The sequence below is a fragment of the Astatotilapia calliptera genome, chromosome 23 (assembly GCF_900246225.1).
Source record: "Astatotilapia calliptera chromosome 23, fAstCal1.2, whole genome shotgun sequence".
NCBI classification, from domain to species: domain Eukaryota; kingdom Metazoa; phylum Chordata; class Actinopteri; order Cichliformes; family Cichlidae; genus Astatotilapia; species Astatotilapia calliptera.
The window spans coordinates 20,551,808-20,572,085 of record NC_039323.1 but is presented as its reverse complement, the minus strand read 5'-3'; the positions used below and the strand labels follow the sequence as shown (position 1 = coordinate 20,572,085).

Genomic DNA, 20,278 nt, shown 5'->3' with positions numbered 1-20,278 from the left:
GGGGGGCTCCTTTGCCTCCCTCCTGCTGTGTGCCCAGCCTGGAGGCTGCGGTCTGTGACCGGCTCCCGGTGCAGACGGCTCCCTGTTATAGTGTTTCCTCACTTGGCTCATGCGAGCCCAGCCCAATTTTTACTCTTTAAGTGTGCGCGTGTGTGTATGTGTTTGTGGGTGGGGGGATATATGTGTATTGAGAGTGTGGGGAGTGAGTTGGAGGGTGGGGTGGGCTGCTTTTAACTATGTAAAGCACTTTGTGCTACATTTTCTCTGTATGAAAAGTGCTTTATAAATAAAGATTGATTGATTGATTGATTGATATGAGGGGAAATCTTGGACAAATACAAGCAGACTGGAGCAGCCAGCGTTCAAAACACCGACGTTCAAGGTAACAGAAGGTTCCCGAGCCACATCCACCCAGCTGGTTTCTGTGTTTCTTGTGTATTTGTGTACACTGTGACTTCATGGCTGTCTTGGGCTCCAGCTCTTGTTTTGGTGTCTCATTAATTTGATTTAATGTCCTGCTTAGTGATAACATCACTCTTGGCCTCCCTGCACTGGCTTCCAATTGAATTTAGGATTCATTTTCAAGTTCTTTTATTGGTTTTTAAATCTTTAAATGGTCTGGCACCTGCTGAAGCCCTATGTCCCCACTCGTTTGCTCCGGTCAGCTGAGCAGCTGTTGCTCTCAGTCCCCAAATCACGGCTGAAACTGAGAGGAGACCGAGCGTTCTCTATCGTGGCTCCTAAGCTTTGGAATAATCTTCCTCTTCACATTAGGCAATCGACATCAGTGCTGGTTTTTAAATCCAGATTGAAAACGCATTTTTATTCACTGGCTTTTGACTCAGTGGTTGACTGACTTGTATTTTATTGTTTTTCGCTATGTTTATTATTGTATCGTATTTATTATTCTTATGGTATCTATTATGTTTCTATTGTTCAGCAGTTTGGTCAGCCTTGTGTGTTTTTAAAGTGCTATATAAATAAACAATGATGATGATGATGAACATAGTAACGTGTGTTGGGTTGCTCTGTCTTCAGACTCACTGTCAGACTGATTAGACAGTGAGTCTGAAGGTGAGAGTCCTCACTGCCCACGCATGTCTTTGGGTCTGACCAACACCGTTTCCTGTGTGTCATTCCTCCCTCGCCTTCCCCCCATCCGTCCTGTCTGCACTGACCTCTCCAATAAAGACAAAAGGCCTCATTTTCTGAAACTCTTCCTATCCCATCACCTTGCGAAGAATCACTTCACCATGTTGATTAATAAGGACGGTGGGAATGGTTTGAAGTCTCGTCACAGAAAATGTGCCAAAGGCAAAGAATCTGAGCTTGAAATAAAATGAAATGAAAGATCAGCCCCACACAGGGGTTAAATTCAGATGGAAACTCTTATCACACAAAGAGAACAAGCGAATAAATATATCTGAGTGTGGCCCCTCGACTGTCACAGTGTAGCTGACATTTGATCTTATCATGTGTTAAAGCTATTTTAATTACTGAAGAGAACCAGTGTCAAACTCAGCCCAAGTATGGTTGTACGTTAATCCTTAAAGCAACAACGTTTTTAAAGTTGCAGCGTCATTTTTACACCACACCTAAAATCCCACTAATCGTCCGGGCTCTTCACCCTATGACCACACGCTGGGGTATCTAACACCACATGACCCAAATGGAAACTATGTCAGCTGAAAGAAACCCATCGAAATGTGCAACACTTAAAACTTTGCCTGATTGGAGCATGGCTTCAAATACAGCCCTGAAAACAGACAGGCGGTCGTTGGCATTTCGTTACAAAGTTTCCTTGTTCAAAACTTCTGCTTCATTATAGCAACCGAGTGACTGGGATCTACGAGCTGAGCTTGTGTAAGATGTCTGACACTGGAAGCCCAGGTGAGCGGCCATGAAACATGTTTAAAGAACGGCAGCTGTTTTATCATAATTCTGTGGAGAGCTTCATCCTAATGAGGGCTCATGTCCTGAGCAGGGATGCAGAGGAGGAGGAGGAAGGTCCTGGACACATCAGTGGCTTATGTGCGTGGAGAGGAGAACCTGGCCGGCTGGAGGCCCAGAGGAGATAGCCTCATCCTAGAGCACCAGTGGGAGCTGGAGAAGATGGAGCAGCTGCAGGAGGTGGGGCCTTAAAAGATTCATAAAGAAATAAATCTGTTTAATATCGTAGAGGGAAAAATGACTTTTCAGCTCAAAGACCAAAGTGCTATTCTAAAAAGTTTTTTCTTAGAGTACAGACTTTACATGACTAACCTCCCCTCTTCTCCCCACCTCACATTCGCCCCCATCTTTCGTCCAGGTGGAAAAGACCCGTCACCTTCTGGGAGAGGCGGCTCCCGTGGGAACAGCTCCCACCACCAAGTCCCTGAGTGAGTCTCTGTCCCCCAGCGTGAGCTCCGGCACTCTGTCCACGTCCACCTCCGTCTCCTCGCAGATCTCCAGCACCACCTTTGAAAGCGTGAGAAGGAGCTGGCCACCAAGGTGAGAAAAACGTGGGCTTAGTGGGCGTTCTTGTTGCTGCCTTCTTCCTTCTCTGCTCGGAGCTGATCGGTCTTGTTCCTGTTGTGTTGTAGTGCCTGCGCCTTCTGACACACACCTTCAATACTGAATACAAGCAGCTGGTGAACAGCATCAGTGACTGCAAGGTGAGAAATAATACAAAGAAATAAAAAAATAGCCTTTCTGTGTCACATCAGGGAGTTCCTATATTGACGTCTACCTCATCCTGCTGTTGTTTCACTTCAGCTTTCTCTCATCTCACCGATCGGACGTGATCCATCCGTGACGAGCTTCAGCAGTGCCACCCTCACCCCTTCCTCTACCTCCCCCTCTCTGTCGGACTCCCGCTGTGGCTCCATGGGCCAGAAGTAAACATATTTTTAGGAACATTGACCTCGATCTGCAAACGGTTATTGACAGGTTATCTATTTGATTCTAACTTGGTGTGATTTGTGTTAAAGGACCCCTGAGAACAGCTCACGTGCCTCCAGTCCCTCCTGCTCAGACTGTGAAAACTTCCCGATGGTTCCCACTCTGGAGACCTCCTACCTTGCGCGGGCTGCAAAAGAACGAGTTCCTGAACTTGGTGCCTGATATTGAAGAAATGCGACCAGGGTGAGTAATGCCATATTAACCCAAATACTGTCACTATGACATGTGTCTCACAGACCAAATGTAAGTCGACACTCATGTTCTCTAGTTCAAGCAGAAATGATGTGGATCGATTCAAATTCCTGAGCCTGGATGATTTCAGCTGGAAACAAACCAACTCTGCTTCTTCCTCAGATAATTCAATTCAATTCAATTCAATTTTATTTATATAGCGCCAAATCACAACAAAAGTCACCTCAAGGCGCTTCATAGATACAGAGAAAAACCCAACAATCATATGACCCCCTATGAGCAAGCACTTTGGCGACAGTGGGAAGTAAAAACTCCCCTTTAACAGGAAGAAACCTCCAGCAGAACCAGGCTCAGGGAGGGGCGGGACCATCTGCTGCGACCAGTTGGGGTGAGAGAAGGAAAACAGGATAAAGACATGCTGTGGAAGAGAGACAGAGGTTAATAACAGATATGATTCAATGCAGAGAGGTCTATTAATGCATAGTGAGTGAGAAAGGTGACTGGAAAGGAAAAACTCAATGCATCATGGGAATCCCCGGCAACTATGCAAGTTGTAAACAGTTGTAGGATTAAAGATTATTGAATGTACAGAATGATTATTTACACAGAGCTATACAGTAGTGCAGTTAAGATAAGTGAGGGTGTAGATAGTTTCTACAGAGGCTATATAAAGTGCTAGTGGTTGTGAGTGGTGGTTCAGTCCATGTTATTATTGTGTGTTTGAGGGTACAGTTGTCCATTGTGGGGGTGTGTATGTTCAGTGCATGAGTTTAACGTGGGTCAGATGTCAGGAGGCAGAGTTCAGGAGTCTGACAGCTGTGGGGAAGTAGCTGTTCCGGTACCTGGTGGTCTTAGTCCGGAGGCTCCTGTGGCGCCTCCCAGAGGGCAGGAGGGTGAAGAGTCCATGTGATGGGTGACTGGGATCTTTGATGATTTTCCCAGCCCTTTTCAGACACCGCTTCCTGTAGATGTCCTTTATGGCAGGAAGTGGTGCTCCGGCGATGCGCTGGGCAGTTTTCACGACCCTCTGCAACGCCTTCCGGTCCGAGGCAGAGCAGTTCCCGTACCAGACTGTTATACAGTTGGTCAGGATGCTCTCGATGGTGCAGCGATAGAAGTTCACCAGGATGTCTGAGGACAGGTGGTTCTTCCTCAGAGTCCTCAAGAAGAAGAGGCGCTGGTGAGCCTTCTTGACCAGCTTGGAGCAGTTGGTCGTCCAGGTGAGATCCTCGGAGATGTGGACTCCCAGGAACTTGAAGCTGCTCACACGCTCCACAGCCGTCCCCTTAATGTGGATGGGTGGATGTGGGTCAGCATTCCTCCTGTAGTCCACGATGAGCTCCTTGGTCTTCTCGGTGTTAAGCAGCAGGTTGTTTGTGTCGCACCACTCAGCCAGACGATCCACCTCCTCCCTGTAGGCGGCCTCATCGTTGTCACTGATGAGGCCAATCACCGTGGTGTCATCTGCAAACTTAATGATGGTGTTGGAACCATCAGCAGGTCTGCAGTCGTGGGTGAAGAGGGAGTAGAGGAAAGGGCTCATCACACAGCCTTGTGGTACACCGGTGTTCATTGTGATGGTAGATGAGCAGCGGTTATCCAGCCGGACATGTTGGGGGCGGTTGGTCAGGAAGTCCAGTAACCATTTGCAGATGAGGGAACTGATGCCCAGGTCTGTCAGTTTCCTGATGAGTTGTGAGGGGTGGATTGTATTGAATGCTGAACTGAAGTCTATAAACAGCATTCTGGCGTAGGTGTTGTTGTTGTCCAGGTGTGAGAGGACAGAGTGCAGTGCGATGGAGACTGCATCCTCTGTGCTCCTGTTCTGGCGGTATGCAAATTGGTGGGGGTCCAGGGTGGGGGGGAGACAGGATTTGAAGTGTGCTAGGACCAGCTGCTCTAAGCACTTAGCTATTTACAGTTCATAACAAGAGACAAGGCACCATTTCTCTCCTTTGTGTTCCAGTCATCACAGCAGATTAAACTTTTAAAATATTTGCAAATAGTATAAAGAAATATATAAAGAAGTAAAACACTATTTTATTAATACTTAGAAATACTAAAACTTACATTTGTCAGCAAAAACTGCTGCCATCTGAACCGAAACGTTACAAACCAGCTTACCCACAATCTGTGTATTTTTCTATGCTGGCTACTTAAATTGGCATCCAACAAGCTATTTGCTTTAATCTTTTATTAGACAAAGGCTGACTGGTTAGTTCAAGCTTCAACTGCATCCAAAGGACTGAAAATGTTTTAACACAGTGACTGAACTTGATTGAAGTCTCCGTAGTTTGTTGAATCTGTTTCGAGTGACTTATTTTCACAATTCCAGGAATTTTTAAAAGGCACCAAAAAGCATTACAACGCTGAGCTCGAGTCTGTGGACTTCAAAGGAAATGCAGAGGAGGCCAGGGTCCACATCAACAGCTGGGTGGAGAAGCAGACACAAGGTAAGCATAATGTAACTTTAAATGATCTCCACTGTAAATCCTTGGGGATCAGTTGTGTTGTGTTCAGTTGAGACATTATTACCGGATTGTCCACCGTCCACATTATTTTCTGTTTCCAGTTCTTCCAGTCTAATTTCTATTCAGTATTAAGCAGCACTATCTCTGGGTTTTACTGTTTGGTTTCATGCTATTAATAAAACCATGAAACGTATGTTGCTGTAAATAGCAGGCCAATTCTTCTATTCTTATTATATTATGTGATGGGTACTTCTACTTTGATCACTTGTGTCTTTAACATATTTTTATTTTTCAGGCCCATTTAGGATTGGCTGCTATTGATTCTATATCTTTATATTATCTTAAGTGCAGCAGGAAATTCATTCATTGTTTTTATAAAAGCGCGATACAAATACAGGCCATTTATAAATCTACCATCTATAATAATAGGATACAAGGACTTTCTATGAGGGTTATAGGACTGTGGTGCCACCTGCTGGAAATGAGACAATCTTAATCCCAGTTGAAAGAAGACATTATTTTTGTAGGAGCCATTTTTGGGTTGATACCTCATGTTGCCGCTAGAGGTAACCTTTTTAAGTTTTTTCTTTTTTTTTTTAAACTTTATTTAATAAACAATGAGTATACAACATACGAACAGATGAAGTATACAAAACAACAGAACATGAACACAAAAAGCCAAGAGTAAAAGAAAAAGGTAACAATTATAAGAATACACATACATGTATTGTTTTGAGAGCCTTTGTGTTGGTGGAGTCTGATATTGATTGTATGTACATTTCCACATCCTTAAAATAATGACAGAAATATGGTGTTTTGTTAGTAAACTTACATTTATGGATAAAAAATGTAGCTAAAAGTATGAACAAATTCATCATAAAAAACATTTCTCATACTTCTTGGGGAACTTAAACAAACAGAATAAAACATTTTCCCATCGTAAAGAAAACTCCCTTAAAATATGGACAATAACAAACCTGCTAAATTCCTTCCAGAATCTCTGTGTAAAAGAACAGTACCAAAAAAGATGCGTCACAGTTTCTGGATGATCCCCACAGAAAGTACAATTAGTATTTATGTCCCTTTTACATTTGACCATGTAGTGACTGGCTGGATAACATTTATGTAGAATTTTAAATGAGACTTCTTTCACCTCATTTACAATCAAATATTTATGGGGGACCATCCAGACTGTCTTCCACTTGATATCTGGAACATATCGGTTCCAATAAGATGTTATATATGGGAGAGAGACGATATCTTCTTGGAATAAACTACGTATTCTCTTATTGCTGTTACCAAGTTCCTGTGAAAAGCAGATTTTTCCTATTGGTGACTCAGCTGGATCAGGGAGAGTGACTGAGGCAGATATTGAGCTGCCAGTGTTTTTATATAACATTAAAGTCCCTGAGGGTGTGGCACCAAGCACCACTGAGGATTCCACCTTTTTAAGTTCCTGTATGGTAGGTTTATGTAAGGTATTTAAGGTGGACGCACGTAATCAGTGTCAGGTGTGTTGTTAATCATAAGAAGGCAAAACGTTTGTGACCGCTGCGCTTTTATCTAAAAATGTTTGGAACAAAGACCAAAAAGGACAAGATAAGTACTGCTGGAGTTATTGGACTGTTTAATTAATTCATGCATACCAGAAGCATCGCGTCACCCCCGCTAACAACCACCTCAGTGGCTTCAAGCCTACGCTGTCTACTACCCAGCTGCAAACGGAGCAATCGAACGGTTTCATCGTGCCCTCCGCACCTGTATCCAGACATCAATCCAGCAGTCGAAACCATGGAAGGCGACTGTGCTGGATTGGCTTCAAGTTTACTGTGCAACACCGCATGCAACTACTTCCCTCTACTTCCCTCTCCCTAAGAACTCCTGTGTGGCAGGAAGATGTGTACTATACTGGATGTACTCCCTTTGCCTCCTGCTGTGTCTCCACTGGATACGTTGCACGTCACTCAGTTCAGAAATATCAGTTGAAAATGCAACGTTACACTGATGGTAGGCGTCACGCACGGAAACCTTCTTTTCTACCAGGAGAGAGTGTGAGGATAAGGAAACCCCACCATGTTCCCAAAGGACATCCCAGATTTACCCCTCCTGTAACAGTAACAAAAGCCAAAGGCTTGAATGCCTTCTTGCTGAGTGATGGAAAGAGTTGGAATGCCACTCATCTAGCACGCTGTCGCCCAGTGACTGAAAAGAACGCTGACACTGTGTAAAAGTAAGTAAAGTGTAAAGTGAGCTTGTTAGTCCCCATAGGGAAATAATTCCTCTGCATTTAACCCATTCACCCAGTGAAGCAGTGGCCAGCCACCAGTGCAGCGCCTGGGGAGCAGTGTGTAGGGACGGTACCTTGCTCAGGGGTACCTCAGGGTAGCCGTTCAGTGGAGTCGAACCCCCGACCTTCCGATCATGGGGCCACCACTCTACCTACTGAGCTGCTAGGCTGCACCACACTCAGACTGGCTCACCTACTGCCAGAAGACTGCCACGCGTCAAGTACAAGCCTCGCTGGCACAAAGACTATATTGTAGCATAATAGGTTGCTTGAAAAAGAACATTAGAGAAATGTTATTACTTGTTCTATCTTGAGTTTAAAAAGAACTGATTTTCTGCCACCAATGCACTAAGAAAAAATTGTCATGGAAAAACTGGAATAATAATTTCTTTTCATTTTACGTAGGAGTGCAATATAGTTTCAGGCTTATTAAACTTTGCTAGCTGTAGTATTCTGATGGTATAACTATTGCGACATTTAAGTTCACAAGTGTATGTGTGACTTGCTAAACAGTGAATTACTTTATTTCTGTACTACGCTATTTGGTGAACTCTTTTCATAAAGAGAGAGGAGATGTTGTCCTGTAATGATCGTACCATATTGCACCACTAGAGGGTGGTGTCGTGAAATAAGAGTAAAGTGGAGTTGGAAAAGTTTTAGAGTTAGAGTATAGTTAGATGGCTAACTGATAACTTGTTGTGTCTCCCTGTTACCTCTACGATGTAAAGTCTGTGCTGAATTCATTAAAGAGCACTGTTCCTTTATGAGGACTGGTTTATTACCGGCCGCTACTACACTGTTCTTTAAGGATGTCTGCATTTCACACAACTGTCTAATAGGATAAAATAATTGACATTGTATACCCAAAGGTCAAGTCTGGATAAACGTGTATATGATCTCCAACTTGAGTGCAAAGCCAAGGCATATAATTGTGGTGTGTTGCTCTAATTTGTTTCCTCTCTGTGCAGGGGGATGACTGAAGGGATCACCTTGCTAATCCTTGCTGTCCAAACTGGCCTCATTGAGCTGCAGGTCATCCACAGAGCCTTCCTCCTCTCTATCATCCTCTTTATTGTTGTTGCTTCCATCCTGCAGTCCATGCTGGAGATAGCTGAGTCCTAGCCCTGGGAGCATCTAGAGGCAATTAAGATAATATACCAAAGACTTTTTTCATGTGTTTATTTTTAAGAAAACTCTGTGTCCCACTGTTTGTTTTATTTTGTACTGATCATAAACAACTATTAATAACTATGGGCAGTTAGTTAATTATCACAGAATTCATTATCTATGGTCATCAGTACAACTCATGCTAACATCATAAGTTAAGTAATACTACGGTGTACTGTCCTTCTTTCTTCATTCTTAAACAGGCAGTTTGTCTTTTTGACATCAATAAATGTAATCTGACTGAATGTGTGTTTGCAAAGCCTGTTATCAACCTGACTGCTTTCTCATACGCTGGTTTTGCTGCCCGTCCCGTAGGAGTTTGTGGAAGCACTTCCGTGCAGTTTCTCTCTGTCCCTTCCTGCTGATCTTTCCAGCGTACATGGCTTTTATGATCTGCCAGTTCTTCCACACGGACTTCTGGCTTCTCATCATCATCTCCTCCTCAATCCTCACCTCTCTCCAGGTAACACACAACCGCATCGCAGTGTGCAAAAACATTAAATTAAATAGTTTAAACTTGCTCTACCCAAACAGTTCAGGCCAATAATAATTAAACATGTATATTTGCTTGTTTTTTAATTCCATAATAACTCTGAAACACTCTACCGCCAGGTGCTTGGCACTCTGTTGACCTGTTGTTCTCTTCATGGTGGAGGAGTTTCGTAAAGCTCCAGTGGAGAACATGGATGAAGTCATATATTGTGTAAATGGGACCTACAGATTGCTGGAGGTTCTGGTATGTGTCACACACACGTACAGCAACTCTTTGCTAAGTTCTGACCGTAAACCAACACTGTCATGTAATGCATCAGCACTGTCTCTGCCTCACTGTCAGTGATTTGTTACCTCACCAGGTTGCGGTGTGCTGTGGTGCATCAGAGAGTGTATTTGGCGAGTGGAGTGTGATGGGAAGCACCATCATCTTGGTCCACTCATACTATAACGTCTGGCTCAGAGCCGAGCTGGGCTGGCAGAGCTTCCTGCTCAGGAGAGATGCTGTAAACAAGATAAAAAGCCTCCCCACAGCTAGCAATACACAGCTGGAGCAGTATAACGACATCTGTGCTATACCTTGTGTGTCACCTCTGACACCAACAACTGCAGCAAGCGTTTGGTGCTAGAGGTCACATTTTGAGTTTGTGAAGCTATTTAAGGTAGACACACGTAATTAGCGGCAGCTGTGTTGTTGATCGGGAGGAAGCAAACAGTTTGTGACCGCTGCGCTGCTGTTAAATCCTAGAAATAAAGAATCTGAAGGACAAGATGAGTAAGGCTGGAGTTATTGGACTGTATCAAGTTTAATAAATTCATGCATACCAGTGACATCGCGTCACCCCCGCCAACGAACACCCCAGTGGTTTCAAGCCTGGGCTTAGCCTCTACAGGAGAGGTTTCAGCCATGTGTGTCCATCACAAGCCCACCACCATGATCTCAGGCCTTGAGGCAACAATCATGAAAACTAATCTTAACTGAGAGTGTTGGATGTCCTCATTGTTGCAGAGCACATGGACAGCTTACTCACCTGGTTCTGTGGGCCAGCAGCACATGTCACACCATTCATCACCCTTGTCATCACATTCAATCTTGGTCTGAGAGAAACCTGAAGACAGAAACATTCAATGATAAAAACACACAGTGGAATAAAATTGTAAGACGTCATCAGTTGATGCAGTTTAAGGACACTTGTTGTTCTGTGCAGTCTCACCTGGAGCTCACGCTTCTAGTTCATGCCATCATGACCAAAGATTCTTCAATTAATAGTTTAAAGATGTCCATGAATGCACTGCTAACTGCTCTTCACCCTGATAAAAATCAACATGCATTTAGAATAAGAAACACTTTTACAAAACCAAAAGCTTCACTGTACTTAGTGATTTATACGTCTACAAAACAGGTTCAGTTTGTAACTGAGAGAGCGGCTCAGTGGCGCTGAATTATATTTCCAATAGAAACACAATTTCATATGTTGTAGTAACAACACACTGCCACAAGATGTCAGCCTAGGCCTACTTTAACATGCTGTTCCAGTACAAAAGAAAAAGTGACAGAGCCTTGAAAGAGTGACAGAGACACTTTTTATGAACTCATCTGTAATGTGTCACCTTTTCTGTAGGATGAAGAAGTGCTTCCCTTCTTTTAAAGTAAATACAGGCTTACAAAGATCCTCTAAACAAAAAATCCTCGCCTGCAGAGAGCAAAATCTCTTAAATAAATGGGGGTAAGCGTAAGCTGAAGCCATCTGATGTTTATGTTCATGAATATAACACACTGAAACATTTTGTCTTTGTTTTTATTGTTTATTAAAATACTTTTAAATGTCTAGTTTTAGTTTAAGAACCATCTAGTCCAGCAGGTGGCGGTAATGCACCTTAAAGCTCTAACCGCCAAAGAAAAACCCCAAAGAAGAAGAAGCCGCGAAGTTCCCGCTTCATTGTGTTTGTGTTTTAGTTTATTTTTCTTCCTCATCTAAAGTGAAGCACTAAGGTAACTTTGATCTGAGTTCAGTCAATCTTGAATTTAGCTCCTGAGTGAAGTTTTCTGTTGCTCTCCTCGGTCTCTGTTGTCAGTTATTTGTGAACCAGTTGAAAGAAAAAGCCTCTACATCAAGTCAAGCTGCTATAAACTAATTTACAAGAAAATATTAACAAATGCTAATGAAACACAGAGAAGAAAACAGTGTTATTATTAGAAGAAAGCTTTTAAATTAGCTAAGTGTAATCAGAGTTTCTATTATTTTATTAGTCTGTTACTAAGCGCTAGTTAGCATCTCTGTCACTGTGTGGCACCTGCATAGTTTTTGAATGCAGCGTGCTATCCAAGCTAGCTAGCTAGCTAGCTAACGCCAGCCATCATCAATATAAGGTCACTTCCAGCGCCAAAAAATCCAAATATGTTGGCGGTAAAAGTGCTATAATGAAATCAATTTAAAAGAAAGGTAAAAAATAAATGTATTCCAGACTAAAACACAGCTGCCTTTGTCTTATCAGCGCAAAGTTGTGTCAGCCCACAGGGCATGTGATTGTAAAAACTGGCCTCACTCTGAGAGGCCTGTTGTTAGAATCATTTCAAAGATAATTTGATAAATTCTGATCAGTATTCAGTAAATGAGCCTGATTAACTGTTAGCAAAATAATAATGATAGGCCAGAGATACCAGAGATTCATTTTTAAAACAAATACAGCCTCGAACCCCAAGAGGGGATCTGTGTTTTAAAAGTACTGCAGAGTTTTTAAAATAGAATAGAATAGTCTTTTATTGTCTTTGTACATATTCAACTAAATTGTGGGTGCTCCACACCAACTGTGCATGGAAAACAATATAAATAGTAAGACAGTAAGAATAAATTAGAGGACAGGTTGCAGAATGCTTGAAAGTAGTGCAATGGACTTGATATAAGTAGAGAATCGGAGTGTGACTGAGTGATGAGGGTTACTCAGATCATGGCTCAGATTTCTACACCCACTCAGATAGGATAATCTTCCACGGCACACCTGATCAGTTCTCACGGCACACGTATATATGCCGCGGCACAGTGGTTGGGAAACACTGTACTCGTTTATGCAGGTCCATCGATTGTTCTGTTTTTGTTCTTTGCCAGGGCTTTTTTTAAAGAGGAATTGCTCTCCTGGTACTGGTGTGCCATACTGCTGAATTTGGTATCGGTGCTCAAACCTTTTGTGTATGTTTTAAACAAGTTGCTCACCCAGGGAAGCTAAAATTTGTTGTTTGTGCTCTCAGATGAACATATGAGACACTTTGACTCTTCAGTGCAGTGTGGAGCCTAACAAAGTTCTGTTTTGTGTCCCAGCTGATCAGGAGGAGGAGAAGAGTCTGATGGAGCAGCAGGGGAACATTTACGCTACTTGGACTCAGCTCAGCCACTGCAGAGAAAACAATGAGTTCGACAAAGAAGGTGACAGATACTAGTGTTAAGAAATACTCCATTAACCCTTTAAGGCCTATTGGAGCAGGAATGCTCCGTTTTGCGTAACAATTTTAAAATCCCGGTAGAACTGCACTTAAGCTAACACAATTATTTTATTTAGGAATAGTTGTACTTACATCTTATGCCATCAGCTTGCCCTAGGTCACGTTTCCTTCCACATATGTATTTGCAGAAATTGCATAAAAAGCACTTGCAGCAAAAAAAACATAATATACCAGAAACACGCTTTGCTGTTCATAGCACTTCCTATGTTGGAATAGATGCCAGCGCGAACTATCACATGTCCGACTTTACCTGCCAAAACCTGCCTTCAGCGACACCTATACTGGTGTTTTTAAAAGTCATGTTTGACTTTATTCTTTTCTGTATTGTTTCTGGGATGCTTAGAACTCAAACTGCACTGTTGGTAATAGTTTATTTTGATGCACATGCTGTTTGTTTGCAAATTTGCATTATAATATTTATTTTTGTTTTTCCTCAAAAATGCTCAAAAACAAATTTCCTGTGGTTGGAAACAATGTGCAACTTTTTTAAATTTACAGTTTTGAGGGATACAATTTTCTAACTACAAATATGTGTAAAAAACAAAACAAAAACAATTTAAATTTTTTTGTATTTTATTGCAGTTTTTTTGCACTTTATGTAGTTACTATGGACTTAATGCATAGATATTATTAACATTTGGGATATAATGGTCATATTGATGTATAGCAACTTGAAATGCTCCCCAAAATGGCATTAAGGCAGGGCTCTAGACTAACTTTTTGCCGGTACGCCTAACTTTAAAAAGTTAGGTGTACCAGCACAAAAGTTAGGCGCACACAAATTTTATAATAATTTATATAATATAATGTGTTTTTCTGGATACACTGTGCTTTTTCAGCATTCAAAGATTGATGACACCGTGTCAGAGCACTGGCTATGAATTTCAGAAGGATCAGGCCTTAACTTAACAGAAAAGTTAGCAATAGTTCTTTTCCTATTACAGCTACATCCACTTCTGTCGTGCCTAGGCTGCTCACTAGGGCTGGGTATCATCACTGATTTCTATAATCCATTCGATTCCGGTTTTCAAAGTCCCGATTCGATGCAACTTAGCCTCAGACAGTCAGAAATATTATAATTCTGATCATTTATCAGTACTGACTTCTTCAGAATTGTGAACATCACAGCAGATGCCTTTGTGTGAAAGTAACTGAGAATAAAACACAGAAAAACATGAAGGAGATTTTCCTTGTCTGGCTTTTTATAGCAGATAACCTTCAAAATATTCTACAATGTTCTGCATATAAAGTTCGCAGGTCGCATTTGCGACCAAATTGGTCGCACTCTAGAGCCCTGCATTAAGGGCATGTAAAAATTAGAGATGGACCGATCCGATATCACGTATCGGTATCGGTTCGATACTGACGTAAATTACTGGATCTGATATCGGAGAGAAATAAAAAATCTAATCCGATCCATTAAATTTCAAAAAAGCACCTCACAAAACTTGCGACATGGCGTAACTCGGCTCATAACCGTAGCACGTCGGAGCAGTGTGCTCACGTGATAGAGCGGCTGTGTGTATTTGTAGCCTCGCTACCAATCCGGCATTTCATCTCCGAGGAAGTTATCCCAGAGAGAAGTAAAGCAAGTGTGTAAGTTCGTCTCTGAATGTTTGTAAAGCATTCCTGCGATGGAACATATATGGAGCGACTGCCTCTTCTCTCTCCCTCCCTCTCCTGCTGCTACTTCAGTCATGAAATCATGATCAGCTGATCGGCTTTTCTGTCGCGAGTCCGTCTCTCTTGTTTGTTTATTGCCCACTTCGCGCCAGAAAGAGGAAACCAGCAGCTGAACAACAGCAGCACGTTTAACCTTGATAAGCTGTTGTTAGAATTTATTTAATATTACTTTCTACACCAGGATCCTTTTCTAGCTGACGGCTGGTAACTGTGCAGGGGCGGATCTAGCAAAGTTTAGCCAGGGTGGCCGATAGGGCATTAACAGTGAAAAGGGGGCACAAAGACATCCTTTTCTTTCTTATTCTCATTTAAAATGTCTAGATTTTAATAAATAATTATCTGAATCTTACACCCAAAGTTTTAATCTGATGTAAAATGTATAGAAGTCCATGACTGTATATAGTAACTAAGCCTAATATACCCTAGTAAGCTTTACTACTTTTTCCTTTGGGAAGGTACCATCTGTGCAGTCTGCAATTCTGTTGAAGAAAGATGTTGAATCTATTTAATTATTCTTGAAAAATAATTGATTTCTGTGAATCTTTTTTCACACTGCATCAAATTAAAGTTGATTATGTTGATTAAGCATCATGAAGTGGAGGGTGGGTGATTCCCTATCTATTTTTTTTTTTTGCTGGGAGTTTTAGAGCCCTATTATTTAGGTTACTTACTCCTTAAAATACCAGAATAGGGAGGATGGAGTAGGATTAAGTGTATTAGATTGATCACTATTACTGAACTATGAAATATTTGGGTGCTGTGTATTTTTTGCATACAGGTATAACAGAATAGCTTTAGTGTTTTGTTTTTTAACTTGAGTATGAACTTATACAAAAACAGCAAGATATTTTAAAAAAAAACAGTTCTGTTGATTAAAAAATACGGATTCATATCGGTATCGGCAGATATCCAAATTTATGGTATCGGACATAAAAAAGTGGTATCGTGCCATCTCTAGTAAAAATATAAACATAAGCTCTTGGTTCTATGGTAGGTCTTAAAGGGGTAAAAGATGAAGTACTGATATATATATTATGCAAAACTAACTGAACCTTGTGCTATATTAATGTAATGTAATATTCATGTAATAATACAATGCCTACATTGTAGAGGGTGACTTTGCCTCTAAAGAGGAAAATGGGCAGGGAAGAGGTTAAAGTGGGATTCAGCAGGATTCAACCCTAAAATCAGCTGTAGTGGCTCAGTGTGGGGAAAAGAGTCACAGCTCACAATCATTTCTATTGAGAGCTCCAGTCGATGCTCTTAATGTACAGGATGTGATCAGCTGACCTGCTGCTCTCTGTGGATGTACACAACTGAATTCAACCAGATGTCTGCAGATGTTTCATGAGTTGTCCTGGCTGATTTCCATCCTCTACACCAGGGGTGTCAAACTCAACTGCACAGGGAGCAAAACTCAAGGCACACTTTAGGTCGCGGGCCAAACAAGATAAACATTTATTGAACACACTAAAACCATGTTTTTTAAACAGAAATATGAATAAAAACAGACAGGAATTTTATTCCAGAATAAATAAACTTAAAAAATCAACTTTAACTTTAAATGTTTTGATCTTCATAAAAATATATCCTGTCAAAATTATGCAAGTTAGAAATATGAACATGCTGCAAAAACCCCAGAAAAAATAAATGAAAACATACACAAGGTTGGAGCTGCATGTAGACGGAGCTGGGGCATTGCTGCAGGAATGGAACTAATAAACTGTGCAGGCCATTCAGTGTCGTACTTTGCCTTGAGTGTACCATTACACTGCAGCTCCATCTGAATCTGCACAGGTGCAGTTTCCACGTAAAGAAGAAGCTTGAAATTCTCTTTTTGTGCTTCACAGTCACCAAAGCGCCGCGAACTCAGTGCGCTCAGTTTATCAGCAAAGTGCGCCGACTTGGTTCAACATTACTTGGCAACAGGGAAAGTGAGACAGGTTGCACTGGTGCATTTGTGACAGCTTCACTTGAAATGCCTTCACTGCATCATACATGCCATGTCCATTGTTAAATCTCCCAATTCTTTTGATCTTTGGGCTGAAGGAAGGACAATACTCGGTGTATAAATGCTCAATCAACAATCTTTTATTCCATACAATTCAACACTTTTGAGCATAAACCATCCGGAGGGGAGATGAGCGCGGGAGGGTGTCCGCCTGATCTCGAAGCGTCTGAGTGTTTCTCACATTCTTATAGCTTCAGCCCCCCTCCACCTAGTCATAAAACCTAAACATTCACATTCTTTCTCTCTTACGGCGCCTAAGTGACGGCCTTGGCTCCCTGTTTTATCTCCTCCTGATGAGATGGGGCAGAAAACCTCTCCGGTATGCTCTGTTCTCTTCTAATCAGACAAATAAGGCCATGACTCTCTGAAAACAGTATTTCTTATACCTCAGCAGTATAATGCATCATAAAACAATATCACTCATTCACAATAAATCAGCAGTCTAATGTAATACAAATCAGTTTAATAACTGTAATAGTTGTCACCTTCTTCAAAGTCAGGAGAATAATGCAAACTAAAACTACATAATAATTTCACTATCTTTAATTAGGGGTATAACGTGGCATAAGATAATATAATAATCTCACACCATGAACTGACAGATTTCCTTGCTGAGCTCAAAAACTCTATTGAGAACTTTTCCCCAACTCAGCCAACGGAACTCTGTATGATAAGGATGTCGCCAAACTCTGAATCATAGAAGGATGAAATTGATGGTGATTTAAACCTTTAAACTCAGATAAAATTTACGGTTTGTGTTACAGTGATCGTTACATGCTTCATTTATAGGACTTTACCACACAGCCTGGTGTATGATGCAGGATTGGATTTCATGTGTTACTGTTTAGGCTCAAATCAATTTGATCTTTGATGCCCGCAGTGATGAAATAACTCCCCTCAAATGACTTAAACCAAAAGTAACAAGCCTGTGTTGAAAATGTAAGGAGTAGAAAATACAGATTTTTTTTTTTTTTTAATGTAGCGAGTAAAAGTAAAAAAAAACGTCAGGTTACAGTCAGACTCTGACATCATCCTTCACTGAACCAAGCTAGTAACTGTTACATATGATTTATTATTATCGAATAAATTATACAATTATAGAAATATATAATAGGAAACAAACAGGAAATATAAAAAAGTACAGACCTGGTAAACATTTATTACTATTCTGAGTGTGTTAGCATTAATATTTGTGCACAGGCAGGAGGGATGGGCATGATTTTAGAGTGTTTGAACAATGATTAATTATCTTTAACAGCAGGTTGGATGTAATGTGTTACTACTACCAGTAGGTGGGGATAAGAGACCTTTAAGGTGTTTGGTGCCACACTCCACCTTCAGGTTTAAAACTAGTGTTAATGGAGGGAGTTTGAAGCTTCAGTTTGTTTAATGACTGCATTTCACTCACTGCCTCTGTTTGTATCTCTGTCACTGCAGGACCAACGTGGACCGAGAAGTCAGCGCTCTCAGGAGGCCGACAAACCTCACAGAAGCAAGAGAGAGAAAAAATACACCTGTGACGAGTGTGGGAAGGATTTTACCTGGAAGTTTAAACTAAAACAACATCAGCTCATCCACACTGGAGAGAGACCGTTCAGCTGTGACTTGTGTGGAAAGTCGTTTTCCTGGAAGAATGCCCTAAAAACACACCAAGTCGTCCACAGTGGAGTTAAAGCTTACAGCTGTGATCAGTGTGGCAGAGCTTTTACTCACAGTAGCCACTTACAGAGACATCTAGTTACCCACTCTGGAGTTAAGGCATACAGCTGTGACATCTGTGGAAAAACGTTCAGCCAGCTAGGGTACCGAAATATACACCTACGCATTCACTCCGGAGAAGATGTGTACTGGTGTGATCAGTGTGGCAAATACTTTACAACAGACGCACAGTTACAACGCCACATGTTTACCCACACTGAGGAGAGACCTTATCAATGTGACCTGTGTGAGAAGACTTTTAAAACTCCACAGTACCTGAGACAACACCAACAGATCCACACCAGAAAGAGACTCTACAAGTGCAGTTACTGTGAGGTTTGTATTTTTATTTTATTCTTGTAAGTTCAGTCTGACTGTTTGGAACAAGTCTGCTCATTAAATTGTGTTAGCATGTTAGCACTTCTACTGCACCGAAGAGTAGCTCTGAGCCATTATTCAGGTTTTCATTTCATTTAAGTGTAAGTCAGCTGTTACTGTAATATTAAATAAGTATTGCTGTAGTATTATGGTGGTAGTATTGTAGTTATTGTAGCCCAGTAAACTGAGTGTGTTAATCGAAACAGTAAAATGTAACTGGACGTCTGCTCTTTATTTCAGGCGACTTTCAGGATAAAAGTGTTGAAGGACTGACTTACACGGTCTTTGTGTCTTTGTTTAGAAGCAGAGCGACACAGATGGATCCACTTCTCAACCCTGTCATCGCTGTGGTGGTGGGAAAGACTTTCGTTGTGACATCTGTGGAAAAACTTTCAGTCTGCAAGCCGGCCTAAAAATACATCAACGTAAACACACTGGAGACAAACTGAAATACTGCAAAGAATGTGGGAGAAGCTTCCCCACATCAGCTGAGTTAAAACAACATGAACTCTTTCACAGTGGGGTCAAAAAGCACCTCTGTGATCAGTGTGGGTCATCCTTCACCACTGCAGGTCAGCTTAAAACACACAAACGAGTCCACACAGGAGCGAAACCATACAAGTGCAGACACTGTGACAAAGGCTTCTCACGTTCAGGTAATCGTAACGAGCATGAACGTACACACATGGAAGGAAACTACAGCTGTGAGCAGTGTGACAAGAGCTTCAGTAATCTCAGTTCATACTCTGCACACAAACGATCCCACGTTACTAATAAACTGTTTCACTGTTACCACTGTGCCAAAACATTCACTTCATTATCTGCTCTGTGCAAACATCAGCGCGATCACGCAGGGCTGAAACCGTTCCCATCACAGGACGACAGCGAATCTGAAGAGAGAGAAACATCCTCTTCTGGTTTCAGAGTCCAACTTAAAACCCTGGAGATCAGGCTCCACAGAGTTCAGGTCGGCTCTCCTTAAGTTTAAGTTAAAGTTCAAATGAGGCTGTGAATCAAACTGTTCCTATAGTTCAATGTTAATCTTTATAAATTGTTCTTCTGTTTGTGTTCAGTCGTTACCTTTTTTTTTCAGTGGTTGGATTAAAAATCAGTTTCAGTTGAAGTTTTTATTGAATGTATTTTGTTAAATAAAGTTAAAAAAATGTTAAATAAAGAATTGTTTGAACGACAAAGATTTTGAGCCATGATGTCATTTCCTGTATTTCAGAGTAAAGACTGAAGTGACAAATGGAAACATGTTTACAGTCATGGAATAAACACTGATGGGTCATCTGTAGGAAGTTCTATTGCTGACCTGACAGACTCGACCTTGTTTACAAAGAAAGAAAGGAACTGATGACACGTGTCAGCAGAGGCTTTCAGGGTTGTTTAGAGTAGAGCTGATAGTCTTAAAGAGAACACGGCGATTTTGACAATTTAACACAATGATCTGAGAAAAA

General features: G+C 41.4%; 2 protein-coding genes across 5 annotated transcripts; both read left to right on the top strand.

The window, feature by feature from the left end:
• The first annotated feature begins 275 nt into the window (after window positions 1-275).
• On the top strand, window positions 276-5,769 carry LOC113016638 (kinesin-like protein KIF1B). Of its 3 annotated transcripts, none has more exons than XM_026159626.1 (8): window positions 276-382; window positions 1,829-1,890; window positions 1,985-2,130; window positions 2,309-2,490; window positions 2,628-2,654; window positions 2,755-2,876; window positions 2,970-3,123; window positions 5,468-5,769. In XM_026159626.1, exons 1-5 carry the CDS (start codon window positions 315-317, stop codon window positions 2,632-2,634), a joined length of 465 nt encoding a protein of 154 aa, XP_026015411.1. In that variant the 5' UTR covers window positions 276-314; the 3' UTR covers window positions 2,635-2,654; window positions 2,755-2,876; window positions 2,970-3,123; window positions 5,468-5,769. The 3 variants fall into 3 exon arrangements, with proteins under 3 accessions (XP_026015411.1, XP_026015409.1, XP_026015410.1); XM_026159624.1 differs by having other exon boundaries at window positions 2,583-2,654; window positions 5,468-5,767; XM_026159625.1 differs by lacking the exon at window positions 5,468-5,769 and adding an exon at window positions 3,209-3,294 and having other exon boundaries at window positions 2,583-2,654.
• Window positions 5,770-9,148: 3,379 nt separating this feature from the next.
• On the top strand, window positions 9,149-20,174 carry LOC113016635 (zinc finger protein 271-like). Of its 2 annotated transcripts, XM_026159617.1 has the most exons (5): window positions 9,149-9,520; window positions 9,670-9,793; window positions 12,867-12,971; window positions 18,180-18,776; window positions 19,120-20,174. In XM_026159617.1, the coding sequence occupies exons 3-5, from the start codon at window positions 12,954-12,956 to the stop codon at window positions 19,798-19,800; spliced, it is 1,296 nt and encodes a 431-aa protein (XP_026015402.1). In that variant the 5' UTR covers window positions 9,149-9,520; window positions 9,670-9,793; window positions 12,867-12,953; the 3' UTR covers window positions 19,801-20,174. The 2 variants fall into 2 exon arrangements, 1 of the variants encoding a protein (XP_026015402.1); XR_003271275.1 differs by lacking the exons at window positions 9,149-9,520; window positions 9,670-9,793; window positions 18,180-18,776; window positions 19,120-20,174 and adding an exon at window positions 11,104-11,542 and having other exon boundaries at window positions 12,867-13,026.
• Window positions 20,175-20,278: the final 104 nt, after the last annotated feature.